The sequence below is a fragment of the Chamaea fasciata genome, unplaced genomic scaffold (genome assembly GCF_029207755.1).
Source record: "Chamaea fasciata isolate MVZ Bird 193981 ecotype frontalis unplaced genomic scaffold, bChaFas1.0.hap1 SCAF_2, whole genome shotgun sequence".
NCBI lineage: Eukaryota > Metazoa > Chordata > Aves > Passeriformes > Sylviidae > Chamaea > Chamaea fasciata.
In genome coordinates, this window is record NW_027094087.1 from 3,999,705 (window position 1) to 4,019,389 (window position 19,685).

The following is a 19,685-nucleotide window of genomic DNA, read 5'->3' on the forward strand; positions in this document are numbered from 1 at the left end:
GGGAATCTCATCTTTTAGTCGGAACCTTCCTGATACAGGAAACAGAGCAGACCCTGAACCACTCTGATGGGATTATGCTACGCAGGGAAAAAATAATTTAAAAAAAATTAAAAATAAATAAATAAAAAAATCCCAAGTGTATTTGCAGCCTCTGTGCCTTGCCTGGACAGGCTGCCTTCCTCCCAAAGGCCTGCTGCTGCCACTGCCCCGGTGACGAATGGATTTGAGATTTTCCCCACCCCGCCGAAGGCCCGCTTCGGAACGGGAGGTGCTGTCGACACCAAGGGGGACCGTTCTTACTTAGGGCCTTCCTTCTGTGCTAATCGCAATCCTCAACAGGATTTATCCAGGCACTCTCGCTGCTCCTACGCAAGGAAGAGGTGCAGTGATTGGAAACGAACAATTCCAGAGGCGCTGGAATTCCAGGGGCGGAGATCGAAGGGAACGCCCCTCAGCCCTCCCCGGCCCCCACAGCCCCACTGCGGCCGGGGGCGTGGCCTCGGGCGGGCCCCGCCCCAACGCCCTCCCCGCCATTGGCCGGAATCGGCGGGGGCGGGACGGGATTGGTGGGGCGGGGAGGAGGGCGGGGCTTCTGTTTCCTCGGCAACGGCGGCGGCGGCGGCGCGCGGGCCGGGCCGCGCCTCCCGGGCCCAGGTCGGTGCTGCGGCCGCGGGGCCGCGCCCGGGGAGGGAGGGAGGGGGAACCCGCCACCGGCCTTCGCTTCCTTCCCTTCCTTCCCTTCCTTCTCTTCCTTCCCTTCCCGGGGGGACCCTGGGAGGGGAGATGCTGGCCTGGCCTGGCCTGGGAGGAGGGACCCGCTTCCCGGGCGGGTCGAGGCCTTGTGGTGCCGACGGGAGGGAGGGAAGGCGGGCCCTGGGAGCCGCGGTCCCGAATGAGGGCAATTAGTCCGTATGCTCAGTCTTTCCCTCCTTTTGGATCTCAGACCAATGAAATATAGCCAGCCCTAAACCTAAACAAGGCAGTTCTACCTTAAATAAAAAAAAAAAAATAAATCATTTGTCATTCTAACACCAGGACGTCACTTCGAGCTTGTTTGTTGGCTGCTGTCTATTTCATGGAATAAATCTCCTTTGTTGTTGATTAGGCTTGAAAACAGACAAGGGTCAGACATGAAAGAACATCCTTTCTTAAGAAAAAAAGCTTACAGAGTTTGCTGTTAAGCTCCCGGAGCAGACCCTGGCTTAAATAATTTCCAGAGATGTGTGATGTATAGCACTGTAGTTAAAATATTAGCTGGCAAGAAAGGGGGGAAAAAGTAATTTAACTGCTGTAACTCTTCACAGATGAGAAAGAAACATGAAAATAGGGGCCGGACAAGAAGTCAAGGGTACATTTCTTTCAGGCTGTGTTCTAAAATAATGGCTGTGCCAACTGGTAGGAAAATTTGCTAGAAAAACCTGGCTCTGATTAAAATATTGCTGGGAACTGTTGTGTTTTCAGGGTTTTGGATTTGAAAGTGAAGCCCTAGAAGTATTTTTAAGGGCTTGCATTTCCTCCTGTTTCATTTTAGGAGTGCCTACAATGTATTTTTTTGACCCTGTCATCTAGAATGTATAGATGAAGCTCTCGATTGGATGAGAAAGTAATGTGTCTTGGAGCAGGGTTTTGTCGGGATAATTTGATAATAAACAGCTTTAATCTGCTCTCTGAGTTGTATATATGGATTAGAAATGGAGTGGGGCATAAAACAAAGGGAGTTAGAATGAGAGACATGCTGTAACTAATGTCGGGGTTTTTTTAACTTGGTAATAACTCTGTGTAGCTGTAATGTAGATCACAACCAGTCCTGAATTCAAAATGCACCGCATAAAGCTTTAAAAATAATCTGTTTTCAAAAAAGGAAAAATCATCCTTTAGGCAGAATGATTACTTATGTGACCTTATTAAATGCAAATTTTTTAAAATTACTAAAAAGCAATTAACCATCATTTTGTAATCAGTAGGTGAAAAAATGTGATCAAAGATTTGTTACTGATGGGGTGTTTTTACCTTTTCCCCCTCCTGCTATGATTTCCTGGGGTAATTCAGCTTGCAACCCGAGTTGTCCAGTGCTGTGTGTTTTTAATCTATTGGGATAAAAAGCAGCCTTCACCACTCCAGAAATCCTCTGACATGAATGAAATACTTTATTATTCAAGGCATCTCAAAGGTTTCAGTTGTGTGAGAGCTGAAATTATTTCCAGTGGAATTCGTTCAGGACAGACAAGGGTTATCCCTCTTTGCGGAGGTGTTTAGCCAGGTATTGCAGGGGAACACGTGGTGTAAGCTCCTTTGAATGTGCCACTGCCAGGTAACTTCAGCCAGAGTCTGGGCAGCAGCAGAGGTCTGGCATCTCCCTGACGTGTGGGTGAATGTTTTGGTGTCTGTGGCAGATCTATTTTAATCAGTTTCTATTTGTGGTGAACAAAGAGTTCCTAATTCACGCGTGTCAATATTGGCAAAACCTGTGAGAATTAGAGTTTGAACTGAATCAACAGAGAGTGCTTTAAGGTTCAGTAAATTATGTAGCACGTGCTGGAGAAGGGAAATACTGTTTTGTTGTCTGAATGACGGACTGCTGACAACTGGAGGTGAAGGTCCTGGCCCTCCTTTTGTTTTTTTGCTCAGTTTGGTGGGGCTGCAGCTCTTCCCCTGTTTGGGCTGCCCAGAACGGCGGCAGCGTTTTCTGCGCCGCCAATCCAGGGCATTGTGTGATAGAGACAGGGCTATAAACAGCTGGTCTACTTTGGTATCCAGGCCTGCTGGCTGTAATCAGCTTACCCTGCGTGTACTTATGTGCAGGGCCAGCCCCTGTGACAGTATTTGTGTAGGGTCGTGCTCCCGCCACCCTCGGCCGGGTGCGAGGCTGCTCAGCCCCATGCCTGCCCTCGGTGCCAGCACTGCCCTGGATGTAGCACTTTTCCAACAGCTCTGATTCCCTCAACAGCAGGTGATCCCCGGGACTTCCAGCTGCAGCCATGGGATTGTTTGACAAGCTGGCAGGATGGCTTGGGCTGAAGAAAAAGGAGGTTCACGTCTTGTGCCTTGGCTTGGACAACAGCGGCAAAACAACCATCATCAATAAACTTAAACCTTCAAATGTGAGTAAAAAAACCATCATCAATAAGCTTAAACCTTCAAATGTGAGTAAAACAACCATCATCAATAAAGTTAAATCTTCAAATGTAAGTAGGCTACTTTGTTCACTGCTGGGGGTTTGTTTGATCTGAGTTTGTATGCTGTTGTACTGTACCCTTTGGAAAAGATGTGAAGAGCTTGTGATTTAGCACAGTGGAGCAAATAAATTGTAAGGTTTTCCACCAATCTAAAACTTAAGGATAAGCATTCACACGCACATTATTTTCCCAAAAAAATCCCCACTGTTACTGTGGCACACTTTTGTTAAGATCACCCAACAAGGAAGGGTTTGTGATGACTGAAATCAGGATCTGAAAGAGTCTCTTAAATCACTTAAATAATTGCCACAGGATTGAAGTTACAAGTGATGTTGAACGTTTAGTACATTTAATACAATTGTACAACAACTTACCATGTTCATTTTACTGTCTTCCTGAAAAATAGTAAGTGCATAAGAAGTAATAAAATAAGTAATAATGTGAAGATGCACATTTAAGGGTGACCTCACTGCTTTTAAAGCAGAATAATTTTCAAAATAAGTAGCATTAATACTTGCAGTTCATTCATCCAGTGAAAAGTGTTTGAGGCCACAAAGAGTGCCTAATATTCTGAAAATAGGATTACCTTTTTTTCTAGATGTTTTCTAGTTTATGGACTAGAAATAGATGAATTTTGGTAGGCATGTTCAAAGCCAAAGGTTGTGCAAAGGTTTTGTGCATCTGGGAAACTGATTTCTGCTGTTTATTATCAGGACACAGCTTTATTATAATAATAATAATAATTTTTATTTAATTTTACCTGATGAGTCCACTGGACATTGTTTAAAAAGTGTAAAATAGTGAAGAGTCTGCTACTCTTCCATTCCTGCCCATTATTCTTCCACTGAAAATTGAGCAGATTTATAAACAAAGACTATAAACTATTTGGTATCTGCTGCCAGTTGTTTGGGAGAAAGGCTACAGTTTGTATGAGGCAAATTGTATCTTTATGTAATTACTGACATTTTTTTTGTAGAGGGTTTTTACATCATGCCTTAAGCAGTAAAGGATTCCTAACTAGAGTTGAATGTAGACTTGGAGATTTGTCACAATAATGGGCATTAGAGAAGCTCTCAGGGGAATTACTTGAGTAGAATTTTAAGAAAAAAAAAAGTAATGAGAATTTATAGGAGGATAACTTTGCATCCAACTTGTGTAAGTCCTACCCTTGCAAGACATGCCAAACAGTCCAGCATGCAACAAATGTCATTAGATCAGTTTATTTTTAGTAAGTTCAATGGGCAGGTGATTTTGAGCTCTGGGTCAACCCACTCTTCTTAAGAACTGCTGCTTTGCCCCAGGAGCAGTATATTAGGACCTGGCAAATCCACATGTTTTTCCATCTGTCTGCAGTGGTTTCTGCTGGAGCTGCCTATGGTTGGTGTTCGGAATAAGGGGCTCTAGGAGTCAGTGCAAGGATTGCATGTCACTTTCTCAGACAGCCCTGTAATCTATGGGATGTGACCTTTCTTCCTGCTCAATATCCATGCTTCTTAGAGGAGCTATTCTTTTCCTCCAACTTGGCTGAGAGGTTCCTTGGCCAGCTCAGTAGTAGATCAGTAACCAGACAGATCTCTTAGTAATGCTTTGTGTTCTGGCAATTCCAAAAGTGTTCGCTCTGTTCTCCCAAAAAATACAAACCCCTTGATTCTGAGTTACTTTACCTTTTTGGGAACTTTTTTAATATTGCACAGTTTGGGGCAAAATTAGATCTGTAATGTATTCATGTTTCAAATATATTTCAGTATTGGCATTTTCTAATTTGATTGTAAAATCTGTGTTTTCTTTCCTTCAAAGGCTCAAACTCAGGACATCGTTCCAACAATAGGATTCAGTATAGAGAAATTCAAAACTTCAAGGTAGTACTTTCTTTCCTCATTAGCAGTAGTGATTATTATACAACAGTTGGGCTTAATTATCTCTTTCAGTGGGTTTGTGACTGAGTATCATGTGTGGTGGTGTAATGACATGACATTGCAGTTTGTTGGAATGTAGTACCCACGAGACCTAATCATGATCCAGTACTGAGTGTGCTACACTATAATACGTGTTTTGTGCTGCTATAAAACTATTTTTTAAAAAAATTAAGATTTTTTTTTTTTAGTTTTTTTTGCAGTGGCATGTATAGACATCTGATCCCTGTCTGTTGAGTTTCAGAACAGGGCACTGTTACAGACTGGAGGAGAGACAGCTGCTGAGGTGGCAGCCTATATTCCACTCTCAATCTGGTAACCTAAATTAAGCACTCTCACTGGAGGTACTCTGAACAGATTGCAGTGTAATCTCATTAAATGCAAAAGGATGGCTGCAGCATTAGCAATGTGAAGGTGGCAGGAGCAAAGGCCAGGAAACAGAGTAATAAGTCATTAGTTGAATGAAGACTAAGATTTAGATTAAGGAAGTCGTGACACCAGGATATTTCAGGGAGGCAGCATCATTTCGTTGCCTTCACTGGATTTTTTTAGTGTGTGCAGTTAAGTCTTCAAACCAAGCAGTGTAGCCTCACTGGGTGGGAGATCTGCAAGAAAATTGTTTATTCCTTGAGCTGAGAAAATTGTTTATTCCTTGAGCTGATATGTGAGACTGAGAGGTTTCATATTTCTGTAAGAGTTTCCACAACTGAGCTCTGTCTCAGTGAAGTACATCAGACAAGTTTGGCACTTCCTGTGTGAGAATGTAAATTAATTTATATTGCTTTTTTAAATTCTGATCCTGTAGTAAGAGAGATGATGACCTGTAAATACACAGTGTAGAATGATAAAAAAACCCCAAACAACCCCTAAAGAATCCACCCAAAACCTCAAACTCTACAGCTGACAAACCCACAACTCTGTGTCTGGACATAGAGTGGAAAGGATGTCTGGAGAGCTTCCTTTTCCTAACATCATTATTTTGGTGTGGCCTCCACTTGGGGCTACCCAAAAAAAGGAGAGCCTAATCCTGAATTCTCGGCATTTCAGGAGCAGATGAGACCTTTCTATAGTGTTCAGTAAGTTGCCTTGCTGTATGTCGTGGTTGGGTGAAATGTGACAGTGGCAAAGGCTGCTCTTTGTAGCTTGGTCCCCTGAACTCACCTGTTTTTACCAAAATGTAATTTCTTTTTCTCCTAAAGGTGGAATTTATTTATTTTTTTTTAAAAAGCCTTTTATTTTGCAGACATTTATACCTGTCTAGGGACAGAATTTAAGACAGGCCATAGATTTTAAGTTATGGTTCATCTGAATTTCATTTACTGATAAACAATATTTGATACCAGCATGATAGAGAGAGAGACTGAATGGGAGCTTATTTTGCATTTGATTTAACTTTAAATAATTGGTTCAGTTCTTTTATTCAGATAATAAACACATTTTCCATTTTGAAATATTTCTATAATAAAACTGCAAATCTGGGTAGGATCATTTGAAGGCAGATAGTGCAACCAGATTTCCTTTGGGAATTTTTATCAGTTGATTGGGATTCAGATTGATCTGGTTGGGTTTTTTTTGGTCAGAGTAGCAAAGAAAATGGATGTAGTTTGAGTTTTTTTCTTTTTTCTGGGCCTCATGCACTTCTTTTCTTTGCAGTTTGTCTTTCACAGTGTTTGATATGTCAGGTCAAGGGAAATACAGAGACCTCTGGGAACACTACTACAAGTAAGCCTGTAATTTATTTTAAAGCATTGCTGTTCATATTAACTGTTGTGTAGGTTATTTAAACAGAAGTATGCTAATATCTAGTGGTTAGAAATGATTCAGACAAGGCTTATACCTGGTGTTTGACAGAAGGTTTAGTCTGGATAAATAAAACTTTCTGTTCTCACAAGTGTAAATTTTTATCTGCTGTTACTCTGTGCTTTCGGGGACAACTTGGGGGAACATCCTAGAGATGAGATTTAAATGTTGAAACATGAAAACCAATCCTGTAAGAAAGTTCAAGATGGGTTAGGTTTCAAATTTTTCAGTCCTTCTGTAAGTCAATGACTTAAAACCTGCAAGACGGCTGAGATTTTTAGAGGTGAGGGAAATGAACCTCAGAGAATAAAGCACGTGTGCCTAAGAACCTGAATGGACATTCTTAGTGTTGTTTATTAAACAGGATATTCTCTGTACTTTATAACACCCTGGTATTGCCTTTTGGCAATGGATGGGCACCGTTCTCTGATTTTGGAGCTTTTATTGAAACTTAATCTTTATTTGCCTTGTCTCATTGCTGTTCTGTAATGCCTGATCGTGATCTAGATAACATGGACAGTGCTAAACTGTGCAGAAGTAGCTTGGAGAAATAGAAGGGAGAAATTCTGAAGATTATAATATTGATTAAATATTAATATGAGTTGGTAGAGCTTGAATTGTTTTTTAACTGAGGATTAATGCTTCCTCTCCTTCCTGTGCAAATTGTGTTAGCACTGAAAACATTTGGCTAGGAGATCTTCATTGTTCAAGAGTGTTAGATTTGCATTTCAGTAACTGATGCCCTCAGGCTGCTCTCAAAATGCTAGCAGACTGCTTCATAAGCAAATAATCTTTGTGATTGCTGTATTTAACGCAGTAACTTATCCCCTGTGAGGCACAAATGGCTTTTTCATCTTAACAATAACTCTGTGACAGTAAGGGAGTTTTTTAGGTTATGCTGACAGTGAAATACGCACTTGCATCCACCTCTGGTCCTGATCCAGTGCAGTAGCCACATATTTAAGATTAACTTCTAAGAACTTCTAGTATAGTAATTAATTAATACTTAGTATTGATTAAATAAAAATATTAATAAACTAATTATGTGCTGTTCAGTTTATGAAGTTAAGCAAATTTGAGTTTTGCAGGAAATTAAATCTGGGCAGGTGTCAAAGTAGTTGCCTTGGAGTCCTTCAAGTCTGGACTTTACTTCTATTTAGCATGAAAGTTTATCTTCTAGGTCATCCTCTAAGTACATTTATCTTAAATAATCTCAAAGTCATGTTGTGTCCTAACCCCTGTTACTTCTTTGTGAAATTTCTTTTTTGGTGGTCAATACTCTTGATTCCTCTGGTAAAATACTCTATACTCATGAAAATTGCCAAGGCATTTTCAGCTTTCATGCAAAACTTTATTTACTAAAGGTTCTGTACACCAGAAGAGAATGAGCCTCCTCATACAGTCTTGGGCTGCTCAGGTTATTTCTGGTTTCCTGTAGGTGTAGAACTGCTTCTTATCAAAATACAAAGGTAGATGGTGCTGGAGGCTATAGAATGTATTCATAATGGTCTCTCAGAGAAATGGAAAGTGAAGGAGAAGTGAATATTACATTAAATATAAAGTAAATATACTTTCTGTGGGTGAATTGTGAATTTGTGAGACTTTCATTGGCTTTCAAAATAAGTTTCAATAAATAGAACATCAAGTCATAAAATAATCAGTAACATCCTGAAATAATGAGTTGAGTAGTTGCATGTAGGTTGTGACTGTGGTCATACTACCAGCAAAATGTCCTAATGATTTGAAATAGTTTCAAGTTTTCACCTGTTATTTGAAAAAAAAATAAAAAAAGGAAGATCCTGTTTATGCAGGATATGTAAAGGTTAAAATAACCTGCATATGCCTAGCTGTGGACACAGATTTTTTCTAAAAAGCTATTTGACCTTTCTCTAAATAAACTTTAGTACAAGAAATACAGAAGTTCTGTAAAAATCTGTCTTTATGGGTTTTTTTCCTGCCTGTGTCAAAATGTCAAAATAGCAGTTGATTACATTTTGAGTTCATTTTTCAGTCTGGGTGGTAAAATCAAGCTTTTCTAGAAGGTGTGTGGAGATTGAACCTTGTAGGGGTGGGTAACAACTTCATGTCTGAAAAAATGATGCATGTTACCAAAAGATGGAATTTCAGAAATAAGACTGAAGTGTTAGGTTAATGGTAAATAGCAATGACAAAAATTAGAGGAAAAATCAGGTTTGTTTGGACTTTTTTCTTGGTGTTTCTTCTGAAGCCTTTTCTTATTCGCAGTTTGAGAACCTGTAATTTGCCTCTTTGCTCTTTTTATGTTATGCAGAGAAGGCCAAGCCATTATTTTTGTCATTGATAGCAGTGACAAATTAAGAATGGTTGTGGCCAAAGAAGAACTTGACACCCTTCTGAATCATCCAGGTGAGGAGGCATTTTTCTCCTTCTGTGTCCATATTTGTTGTGTTGTCTTAAGAAAAACCCTTATCTGACACATTCTGAGTACTTTGGAAGCATTTTAACCATTCATGAATATTAGCGGAATAACAGTCTAGAAAAACTTGTGGGTTTGTTTTTTTTTTAACCTATTCACATTTAGAAATTTGTCACCTTCAGCTTTCTACACTGAGTTGGGTTGGTCTCCTGTTAATCAATATAGATCAAAAGTTACACAGTTTTGAGAAAGAGTAGGCTTTGGGTTGGGAGCTGGAGAGGCTTCTTGTGAGGACCAGAACAGACAAAACTGTGTCTCCCCGTCTGTTTTTTCCATGAAGATAACTAATTCCTTTAATGTAACATTTAACTTTCTTTTGTCATCTTCATTGTAATTTTTTATGCTTTAGCCAGAAATAAGGAGGGATAATTACACCAGTCAGTTTCAATTCCCTATGGAAGAGTAAATGAGAGGATTTGTGATCGGGGTCGTGGTTTTAGGGGTTTGGCTTGTTTGGTTTTTTTTACATGAGGCTGCACCTTAATTAAGTTCTGATATCAGTCAATTCTTTGCCTTTCCATGTATCCAACATTACTGGGATGCGTCTGTAAGCAATATGCAATTTTGACTTTCAGCACTTCCGGTAGTTGCTCTGACTAACCAGAATATAAAACTACATCTAGGAAGTTGAAAAGTGAAATTATCCTGTGATTCCTTAATTATTTGTTGAACTGATAGAGCCTTAACTTGTGGGATTCCCGTGCTGAAAATAAGAAAGGAAAAGCTGACTTGCATTTCTAAGAAAAGCAATGTGTGCTAGGGACAAATATGTTCCCATGATGACTGTATATAACACTTTAATTCATCAACAAAGATGCTGGAGCTGACTGGCCCTTCTTATTCTCATCCTCTAATTTCTCATTCAAGGGCATGGGCTGCTTCAAATGCAGACAGTGAAAAGACAGTGTTACAAAAGTCACAGGGACGATGAGGTGAGCCAAAGGCTGCTGGTGGATTACACAGAGGCCAGGGCACTTTGTACCAAGTCAGGAATTAACTGCAGCAGTAAAAGCCAACTCTGTTAGTAAAGTGGAACCACACAGAGCCAAGGGTTAGAGGTAAAGACTGCTGGGAGAAGTTACTGGTTTAATAGAGGGCAGAAGAGTGAAAATGTTTAGACAGAATAGAAGCAACCATGGGTGGGGTTTTTCCTTTAGGCATTAATAGGTCACCAGTGCTGACCTAGCAGGTCAGTGCTGTTCAGTTGTTCATGCATTTGTGTCTTTAAATTACACAAGCCCAGGCTCTGGCCACTGAGTGCAGTCCTGAGAGCCAGCAGAGAGCAGTGGTGTATTTCTGCCCTGGAGTGGCTTAGCTCCAACACAGCAGCAGTGTCACTGAATTATCAGGTTTGATACATCACATCTAAGAGAACCAAAGGGCTTAAAAAGTTCTTCGAGGATAACGTTCAATAAAAGCAGCTGTTGAGTGAATCAATATGCAACTGGTTTGCTATGTCAATATTTTTATTTGTATTAGTGTTCTGCCTTTCTTGCTGCATACCCTACTTTCTCCTAATCTGTGCTTCTGTGTGTGTCATCCTCCTGGAGTGGTTTAAATGTTCGTGTTTACCTAAGTTTTAAATGGAATTGAATCATTTCCTGTCTCTGAAAATCTTAGCAATCCCTCAGTAAAACAGTTCTCTGTCTTTTTGCCAGGCTTTGCCTGAGGGAAAGGGAAGGGAATGTGTCCTGTGAAGCATTAATGGGGTTAGAAGTCGTACTAGCTGGGACTCTTCTGTGAATCAGAGCTATAAATCATTTTTGCTTACGTTAATGGACAATGCACTCTTCAAATAACAGCTTGTTTAATGATAACTGTATGATCTTTTGAGTTTTTACTCAAATTTCATTCTTCAGCAATTTGAAAGATGGTAGCGGTAGATTACCTGGATTAGGTGATGACTCTTGGGTCACTTTACCTCCAGCACATGCTTCTAAACTAAACTGAAATTCTTGTAAACTTGAAATTCTTTGTGTAAAATTGCACATCACACAGCTGGAGTTTGGTGTAGATTTTAATGTATTAATTCATAACCACTTGCAGCTAGAAAATGTTTGCTTTCCATTAGTAACTGTGAAAAGTGTGGGAGGGAAATACTGCACATTAGGAAATCATACAAATTTCTGTGACCACGACTTTATTTAGCAAATGTCTTTGAGTCTGCATTATGAGTCTGGGTGGGTAGGTTGTGCCCCTTTCTAATTATTTAGGAAAACACTGGAAACTCCTTGATTAACTTGGCTGCTTGCATATGTGATGTCAGTTAATTTATGTGGTTTTAATTTACCCATAACCTGCAACCTGTGGATATCAGGATTCATTTAATGATACTGTAAATTAATCTAAAACTTTCCTTCAGGAGACTCAACAGCTGTTCAACTATGGAATCAAAACAGCGATTTAATTATACTGTGCTTGTATTTTGAGGCCTTTGACTTGTGTTTATGGGTATCAGAGGACAAAAGAGCTCCAGGCAGAGTAAATAGTTTGTGAAAATTGTCAGTGTTTTGATCAGCACTTGCATCTCAGAATGAATGTGGGGAGGTAATGTTGTCTCCACTGATTCTGTGGAAAGCTTTAGTAGGGAGGTGGAAAAGAACATAATTAGGAAAGTTCAAACCATTTCAGCACTGACAGTTGTTGGGATTTTGGGGGTTTTTATCTTCCTCCTGCCCATCAGCAGGGGCAGATGGCTTATGTTTGACATTTTTAAATAAATCCTTCCCTAGTTTCCTGTGTGAAATAACCTTTTCTTTTTACTATTTTAAAAAGAGCCTGTGTAACAATTTTCATTGAGGTGGTAGTGTGTAAGGTTTTTTTCCTATCAAGCACTGATGGATAGACTAAAACCTAGATTTTCTTTAATCTTGTATATCATCCTTTGTATAAATAATATGAAAAACTCTGAGAGTTAGTCTTGGTGCTGGTAATTTTTTGGCAGTGTTACATCTGTAACTTTGCGGACAGTATACTTTGTTTCCTTTCAATCACATACACATAATCTTCTGGGGTAATCTGTGAGGTTTAAGCTTGTCCATATGTAAGTATCCCAGAAACTGCCAGAGTACTTTGTTTGGTCTGTAGTTCTCACTGCTAGCTGAAAGAGCTTCTGGAGAAGAAGTCCTTCAAGGGAAGGGAGAATAAAGGATGTGCACTTTATCCCAATTTTATAAATTCTATGAAGTAATGGATGCTTTCCAGGACACTAAAGGATAATCCAGACTTCTCCACTGTTGTTGTGACATTATGAATGAACGCAAATGATTTTTTCCATCCATTTTATACATCCAGTCCTCTCTAAGCAGAGATGTACAGTGTTTGTAGGCAGTGGTTTGATCTCTTGTTCCCCAGCTTCACCAGCAATTCCTATCTCCAGCTTGAAATGTGGGTACAAGGTAGGGGGAAAGGGGGTGAAAGATTCCAAAACCTGCAAGGAAGTTTGTGAGCATTCTGGAAGCATGCAGCAGAGGCCAGGTGACCCAACAGTGTGTGCATCTTAGTAGGATACAACCTTCAGAGAATTGCGGCTGCAGGTGAGCAGAATACCTTGCTGTGTTGTTTGTGCCTTGTTCCATGCAGAGCTGGGTGAGTGCTGCCTCCTGTCCTGAGGCTTCTGTCTCTGCTCATGCCTAGATATTAAGCACCGTCGACTGCCTATTCTCTTCTTTGCTAACAAGATGGACCTCAGGGATGCAGTGTCATCAGTGAAAGTGTCTCAGTTGCTGTCCCTAGAAAACATCAAAGACAAGCCCTGGCATATCTGGTAAAGTTCTCTCTTTCTATCCTTTTATTGGCATTGCTTTGTGCATTCCTGTTTTAGCCCTGTCATGCCACTCACTACTGTATAAAATAAATGGAGTAGAAAAAAGACAGATTCCACATGTGAAACAGTAGTAATATTAAAATACTTATGGTGAAACTTAGTTTAAATGTGCAATGCATTCATTTAGACTTTGTCTTGAAAGTTTTCACAGCAGAACTGTTAGCCAAGTAATGGAATGGAGGATTTCCAGTAAAATGAAAAAGCAAGGTTGACCTCAGAACAACAGTTGCTGGGATATTGAGTAAATTGTTATCAGAGTGCCTTGATTACCTTGCAGGTTTGAGAATATCAATAACAAAACCTTTGGAGTTTTTTTCCACTCTGCAGATGCTTCAGTGAACTGTTGTTGAAAGGCCATTCAGTAAACTGTTCTCTTCTGTATTCAGAGGGACACTGTACTCTTTGTACCCAGTCGTGTTTGAGGGGATTTTTAGCTGTAGGAGCTAGTCTTTTCTTCCTGAAGTATGTGAGCTTTACTCAGTGCTGCTGTTCACAAGGAAAAAACTCTCCTTTTATCAGAAGTGCTTTATAAAAGTCAGGTTTTTTCTCCTATTAAAGTCCTCAGCTGTTACAAATAAAAATGAAATCAGCAGCTAAATGCTGCTGAAAGCTACAGTTTTCATTTTAGGCCTTTCCATGTTAAATTTGATTACCTGGACATTGTTTTTGTCCAGAAATCACACTCATGAATTCCCAAGCTTCTTGGAAGGTCTTTTAATAGGGAACTGCAGTTATAATCCAGATTCACTGCTGTGCTGGTTTTCATAAACTGAAGAATGAAGAGCATTTAAACAGTTATGAAGAGCATTTAAACAGTTATCCCCCAGTGATTCAGAAGGTGGGTTTACACTGCTGTCAGTGTAGCAGAATAGTTTTACACATTACCAGACACTCCTGGGGTTGCTGTTACAATGAAGTGTGTACACACACGTAGTTCCTCCTTCCACTACTCCAGCATTCTCACTGTGTGTAGGAACTGCATTGAGGACATTTGGGCTTGATCATCTTAAAGGTCTTTTCCAGCCTAAATGATTCCATGATTCATGGCTGCTGTTGGAGGGAGTAAACATCTTTCACAGCCTTGTCTGAGGAGGGAGGTGCTGCAGAACGTGTCTGCCTCGTGTGGGAGCTCTCCCAGAGCCCCTCGTGTTCTGGGAATGATTCCTTGTGCCTTGAAACTGGAATTAAAAAATAGGTCACATCATGAAATGGTGTTTCCCTATGGGGAAAGTACCCCATATCATTTGAGGAGCAGTCTTCTCCATGGGAAGAAAACTTAAGGAAACTGTACCTGATGCTACTTTACAATTACCTAAATTACAAGTTTGGTGATTACTCAACTAAAACTGGTATTTTTACAATGTTTTTGAAGTTTGTTTTGTTTCTTTCAGTGCCAGTGATGCTCTTAAAGGAGAAGGATTACAAGAAGGTGTGGATTGGCTCCAAGGTATATCATATGTAATTCTCTTGCTCTATTTTCATTCTGTTGAACTCTTTCATTTTGTAAGGTTTTTTCTTTATTATTTCCTTTGTTTTCTTTCTGTCCATTTCTGCTGTCAGATCAAATTACACAGTGAGTACTAAAGCTCTGTCTCATATTTGCCTTTCATTTACCTCCTTAACGTACACAAAACATCATGTGGGCTTCCCTGACCAAAGTGTGTATTATGAAATACTAATGCACACTGTTGCAAACAGTATAGCACTTTAATTTAAACAATACCAGCTGCCACACTTCAATTTCTTATTGTGGTAGTTCAGTTTCTTCTTTAATTTATTCTTAATGTCCTGTCCCTGTTTTACATAACTTAATGTTATGTATCAAAAAATGGTGGAAAAAAATAAGCCAAGTACGCAGACACTGGTTTTAATTATACACCTTCAGCTCTTTAATCCAGAGCCAAAAGAAGAACTTCTTACACCATAACGATTACAGAACATGCAGACACTCAGAACTGCATGGAAAATATCAGATCCGGGTCGGATCATGTCTGACATCCAGCAGCTTTAATTACAAACTTGGTGCAGATGTTGTGTCATTACAAACTTGGTACAGATGTTGTGTAGTTAGAAACTTGGTACAGATGTTGTGTCTCCTGTTGTGTGTTGGTAAGGCTCTGGTCTCTCTCGTGGTCCTGCTCCACGTTTAGATTAGTGAAGTGTGGCATAGTTTTGGCAGCCCGATCCCAGTTTTAGCTCCCTGCCTGGCGTTGCTCGTGCTGTGAAGTGCTTTGGGTGATGTGCTGTGCCCCGCTGGCCGCGGGGTGTCAGCGCTGGCCCGGGGACAGAGCCTCCTTCCAAAAGGGTAACAGCCAGCCCCGGCCCCGGGTTAACGCATCCCCACTGCTCCGGGGACACTAGACTGGCCTTTCTACCTAGATTCGTCCTGCTGACTAGAAAAAGATGGTTTGTTTTACCGAGTTATTGTAGAGAACAAAAACATTCGGTCATGTTTTCAGAGGGAGGGCTGCTCGCCAAAAATAGTCTTTAGAATGAGATTTACCGTCCTACAGAAGAGCAGTGATGTATCGTTCAGCAGCTAAAATAATTCTAGGGTGGGGAACCAGGATCTTGGCATTGGATTTCCTCCTCTTCTGTATCCTGTCATCATAGAAGCAGATTCCAGATCACAATTTTTCCTAATTTCAGACATAGATCTGGCTGAGTAATGTTTTCTTGCTATGTTCAGGGTCTATGCTTCTCTCGGAGGAACCTTTAGAGTTTCAGTCCAAATTATGGGTTTGTACATAGCTTGATACTACTTAAAAGAGTCTCAAATGCTTGTGTAAATATTTTCTGACAAAATATTTAGGTTATATATGTAGATTTTTTTTAAGCACAGCAAACAGATACTTCTGCTGTCACTCACGTAGCTCTTCATAGCTATTCACTTCTTATGGAGTGTTAGATTTCCTAATTTTCTGAGCTGAAAATCTTCATGGATGGACTCTCTCTGAAAATTTCCTGTTGCTCCCTAGTTCAGTGAACCCAAAAGCTTAAGAGGGGTTGAGTTTAAACTGTACTGTTACCTAAGCACATGTAGTTTGGCAATTACATGTTTAAAGGCCAAATACTTTGATATTTCAAGAACAAATTTTTACTCTTGATTCTCCTCATTCCTAGAGCACTAGATGGAAATATTTGGAACAACTCTGTAAGTTATGGTAGTCCCTAAATCACAGCCTGGAGATGCCAGAAAATTCAGGGGAAGAAATGACACCCGGTGAATGAGTGCACAGATCTTGTCAGCAGCCAAGCTTTCCTTAGTTTCCTTTTCCAGACCCATTTCACAACTGGGGTGGCAGGTGCAGAAAGTTTTGTGGGTTTTTTTTTTCCCGGTGAAGGCTGAGTTTGCTATTTCCCTATTTTGTAATGGGGTTGCTTTTGCAACAGCACATCCTCCATAGGGTAAAACAAACCTGTCTCACAGCATTCCCCCTTAGAGGGGGAAATTGTGCTGATTGCCACTTTTTGTAATGGGATGCTGGATGCTTCTGGTAATCAAGAAAACGTTTGAAGTGAATTGAGAAATGGCAATCAGGCAGCAATATGGAGAAGTGTGACTACTGAGAGCAAAGTTTTCATGTGTTACTCAAAACCAAGCTTTTAATCTTTTGCGGTTGGGCAGTTCATGTTCAGTTAAGTGGAAGCCAAAATATGTACAAGGAATTGAAGTGTATACTTCATAAAACAAACCTCCAGGTCTTATTGTCATCAATATGGTCTTACAAGCCTGAAGAAGATAAAAACTGAATTAGGTGGAAGGGTCTCCCTGTTTAATTAGCAAGATTTGGGGAACACAACTTGGCTGTACAGGAATTTCAGAAGTGGGTGAGAGAGCATGTTGAAAACAACTCTGCGTTGTCCCCCATTCTTGTCACTACACCAAAATATCTAGGTCTATTTTATGTTTTCCAAAAGCAAAATGCAGCAAGAATTCATCTTGTGCTAAGACGAGATGTTTCTTTTTATTAACAGGTCAGATGCAAGCAATGAAGACATGAGAGATAAATAAAGGACCTATGGGGTTCTTTTATGCCCCTTGTCAGTAGGTGAACAAGTTCCTTGGAAAGGAAGAATGATTTGAAGAAGATGAACAATTCAGCTAAAATATCCTGTATTGGCTTGTTTCAGTTTAGTATCTCTTCCAGGAAAACTGAATATAGACAACCTAGCACCTCAGGTATGCACATTGATGAATTAAATGAAAATCTTGTGACTGGAGAGCATATACAAAGGAAAATATTTGTGTTAACAACAAACATCTGCATTCATTTGAGGTTTAGGTGATAATTAGCCATCTGTAAATGCCCCTCTGTTTTTTGGGGGGACACCTTTTGAGCAAATGGGAATGTTTGTTTTCCAGAGAAAGAATAATCAGCACTTCCTGAAATCCAGCTACATAAGATACCTACTGATTTTAGGTGCCCAGTTTTCAGCATTACTCTCTTTTTTTATATTAAAGTTTGACATTGGGTTTTTATTATCCATCTCTAATAGACTTCTATAAGAATATTTTGATTAAAGATACAAGGATTCAAATATTCAGTGTATTTGTTATAGATGATTGCAGATGTTTTTAAGGAATTGCTTTTAATGAAATGTTGCAAATTGTTTTTGTGATTTTGCCATTTGCATTCCCATCAATAAAACTTCAAATATATGACATGCCCTGATTGGGTTTTTTTAACTTTAATGTGCTCATTAATGGTCTTTACATGCTAGAGATTTTTTTGGTTTTCTGTTTGTTTAATTTGGAATTTGTTTATCCATATTCAAGTGGATATAGCACTGTATATGTAATAAAATGGTATCTCTGTTGCCAGGGGTTTTTTTATTAATCTTGCATATTTTTGACACTACTTAATCAACTAGACTTCTCTTCCACATACTTAAGGAGCATATGGATCACAGGATGGGTCAGGCTGGAAGGGACCACAGTGGGGTCGTCTGGCCCAACCTCCCTGCTCAGGCAGCACCATCCCAGAGCACATGGAGCAGGATTGCATCCAGGTGGTTCTGGAATATCCCCAGTGAGGGAGACTCCACAGCCTCTCTGGACAATCTGTCCCAGTGCTTGGTCACTGCACAGTGAAGAAGTTCTTTACTCATGTCCAGTGGAACTTCCTGTGCGTCAGTTTCTTGCAAGTTGTGCTTATACAGTTAAGGGACAGCTCACTGGTTTACTACATCACTATTATGAAATGTGTTACGTACTTCTGTTGTGTATAGAGACTGTTTTACGTTCAAAAATAAATGTAATAAACTTTCCGGCTCCAAAGATGTACCATAGGTAACAAATTAAGAACTTTATTTTTGTTCTGCCACCTCTTCCCTTTTAATCCCTCCCTCCTTCATGAAAGGGCAGACTGACCCTGGCAGTGCTGAAGACTCCATTTAACTCAGTGATTACCTGATCCCTGTGGGACAATTAATATGCAGCTCTTGCAAAAGCTTCCCTCCGCACCCATTAGCATATAAAACACACAAATGTTCTGTCAGCATGCCTTCTAGGCCTCACCTCAGAGAGGAATATTTGGAGTAAAGGGAGCTGAAATGGGACAGCAGTGTCATGCACTCTCATCTATTCAATAGTTAAATTTAACTCCCCTGCTTTGCCAGAAGAAAATGTCACTGTAAGAAATCTTTCTTGCAGGATGCTGTGGTTCTTACAGTTCAGTTTGTCATGGAAGTATTTTCATGTCTCTTTCTGTGACACTGTTGGCCTTTTATCAACTCTGAATCTAAGCATCTATACAAAAATCAAATACAAAGGAGGAACGGTAATATATAATTCTGAGAAGTTTTCCTCTGAATTGTGGGCAGATAATTTTCTAGTTTACTTTGCTTTGGATAATACAGTAATTAAAATAATGGGTTGGAAAGGACCTTAAAGATCATTGAGTTCCAGCCCCTGCCCTCCTTGGACAAGGGGCACCTTGTCCACAGGTTGCTCAGAGCTCCATCCAGCCTGGGCTTGAACAATTCCAGAGGTGGGAAGACCACAAATTCCTTGGGAAATGCTGCCAGTGCCTCACCATGCTCTTGGTAAAGAATTTCTTCAAATATCTAATCTAAAACTATTCTCTTGAAAATAATACTTGCAAAACTGTTTTGCTGTGTATAAGTATTTTGTAATTATTGTGGTTCACTTACATGTCTTATTTAAATTAAACATTTAATTGTAACTTAACAGTTTCTTTTCAACCAAAGAAAATTTTTCTTACATAGAATCCATCTGCATTTCTTACTTCCTTGAATAGTATGGAATAATCAGATGGTTTTCTGATTATTTTTGTTTGTTTATTTTGAACTACATAAAGTGCTAGGTTAATCTTGTGTATTGCCTTTACTGTCATGGGAAGCTGTTTGAACCTACTGCTTGTTCTTCCGTCCACAAATCTGAGGGAAGAACTCTAATATATTTTACTTTTTGCTCTCTAATGTGGTAAGTGCTTTTAGAAAACAGTTAGTTTTGTACTTTTATTATTTATTTATTTTATATTATTTGTACT

General features: G+C 39.8%; 1 protein-coding gene across 3 annotated transcripts; it reads left to right on the plus strand.

The window, feature by feature from the left end:
• The first annotated feature begins 577 nt into the window (after window positions 1-577).
• ARL6 (ADP ribosylation factor like GTPase 6) lies at window positions 578-19,314 on the plus strand. Of its 3 annotated transcripts, none has more exons than XM_066207922.1 (8): window positions 578-654; window positions 2,951-3,101; window positions 4,974-5,035; window positions 6,743-6,811; window positions 9,180-9,274; window positions 12,981-13,110; window positions 14,562-14,617; window positions 17,149-19,314. In XM_066207922.1, exons 2-8 carry the CDS (start codon window positions 2,979-2,981, stop codon window positions 17,172-17,174), a joined length of 561 nt encoding a protein of 186 aa, XP_066064019.1. In that variant the 5' UTR covers window positions 578-654; window positions 2,951-2,978; the 3' UTR covers window positions 17,175-19,314. The 3 variants fall into 3 exon arrangements, with proteins under 3 accessions (XP_066064019.1, XP_066064010.1, XP_066064028.1); XM_066207913.1 differs by having other exon boundaries at window positions 586-654; window positions 2,948-3,101; XM_066207931.1 differs by lacking the exon at window positions 578-654 and adding an exon at window positions 1,107-1,348 and having other exon boundaries at window positions 2,948-3,101.
• Window positions 19,315-19,685: the final 371 nt, after the last annotated feature.

Excerpts from the sequence above, each read along its gene's own strand:
- ARL6 (XM_066207922.1), top strand. The coding sequence starts at position 2,979 with ATGGGATTGTTTGACAAGCTGGCAGGATGGCTTGGGCTGAAGAAAAAG. Across the intron at positions 5,036-6,742 it reads GAGAAATTCAAAACTTCAAG|TTTGTCTTTCACAGTGTTTG; the intron begins GTAGTACTTTCT and ends TTTTCTTTGCAG. Across the intron at positions 14,618-17,148 it reads AGGTGTGGATTGGCTCCAAG|GTCAGATGCAAGCAATGAAG; the intron begins GTATATCATATG and ends TTTTATTAACAG.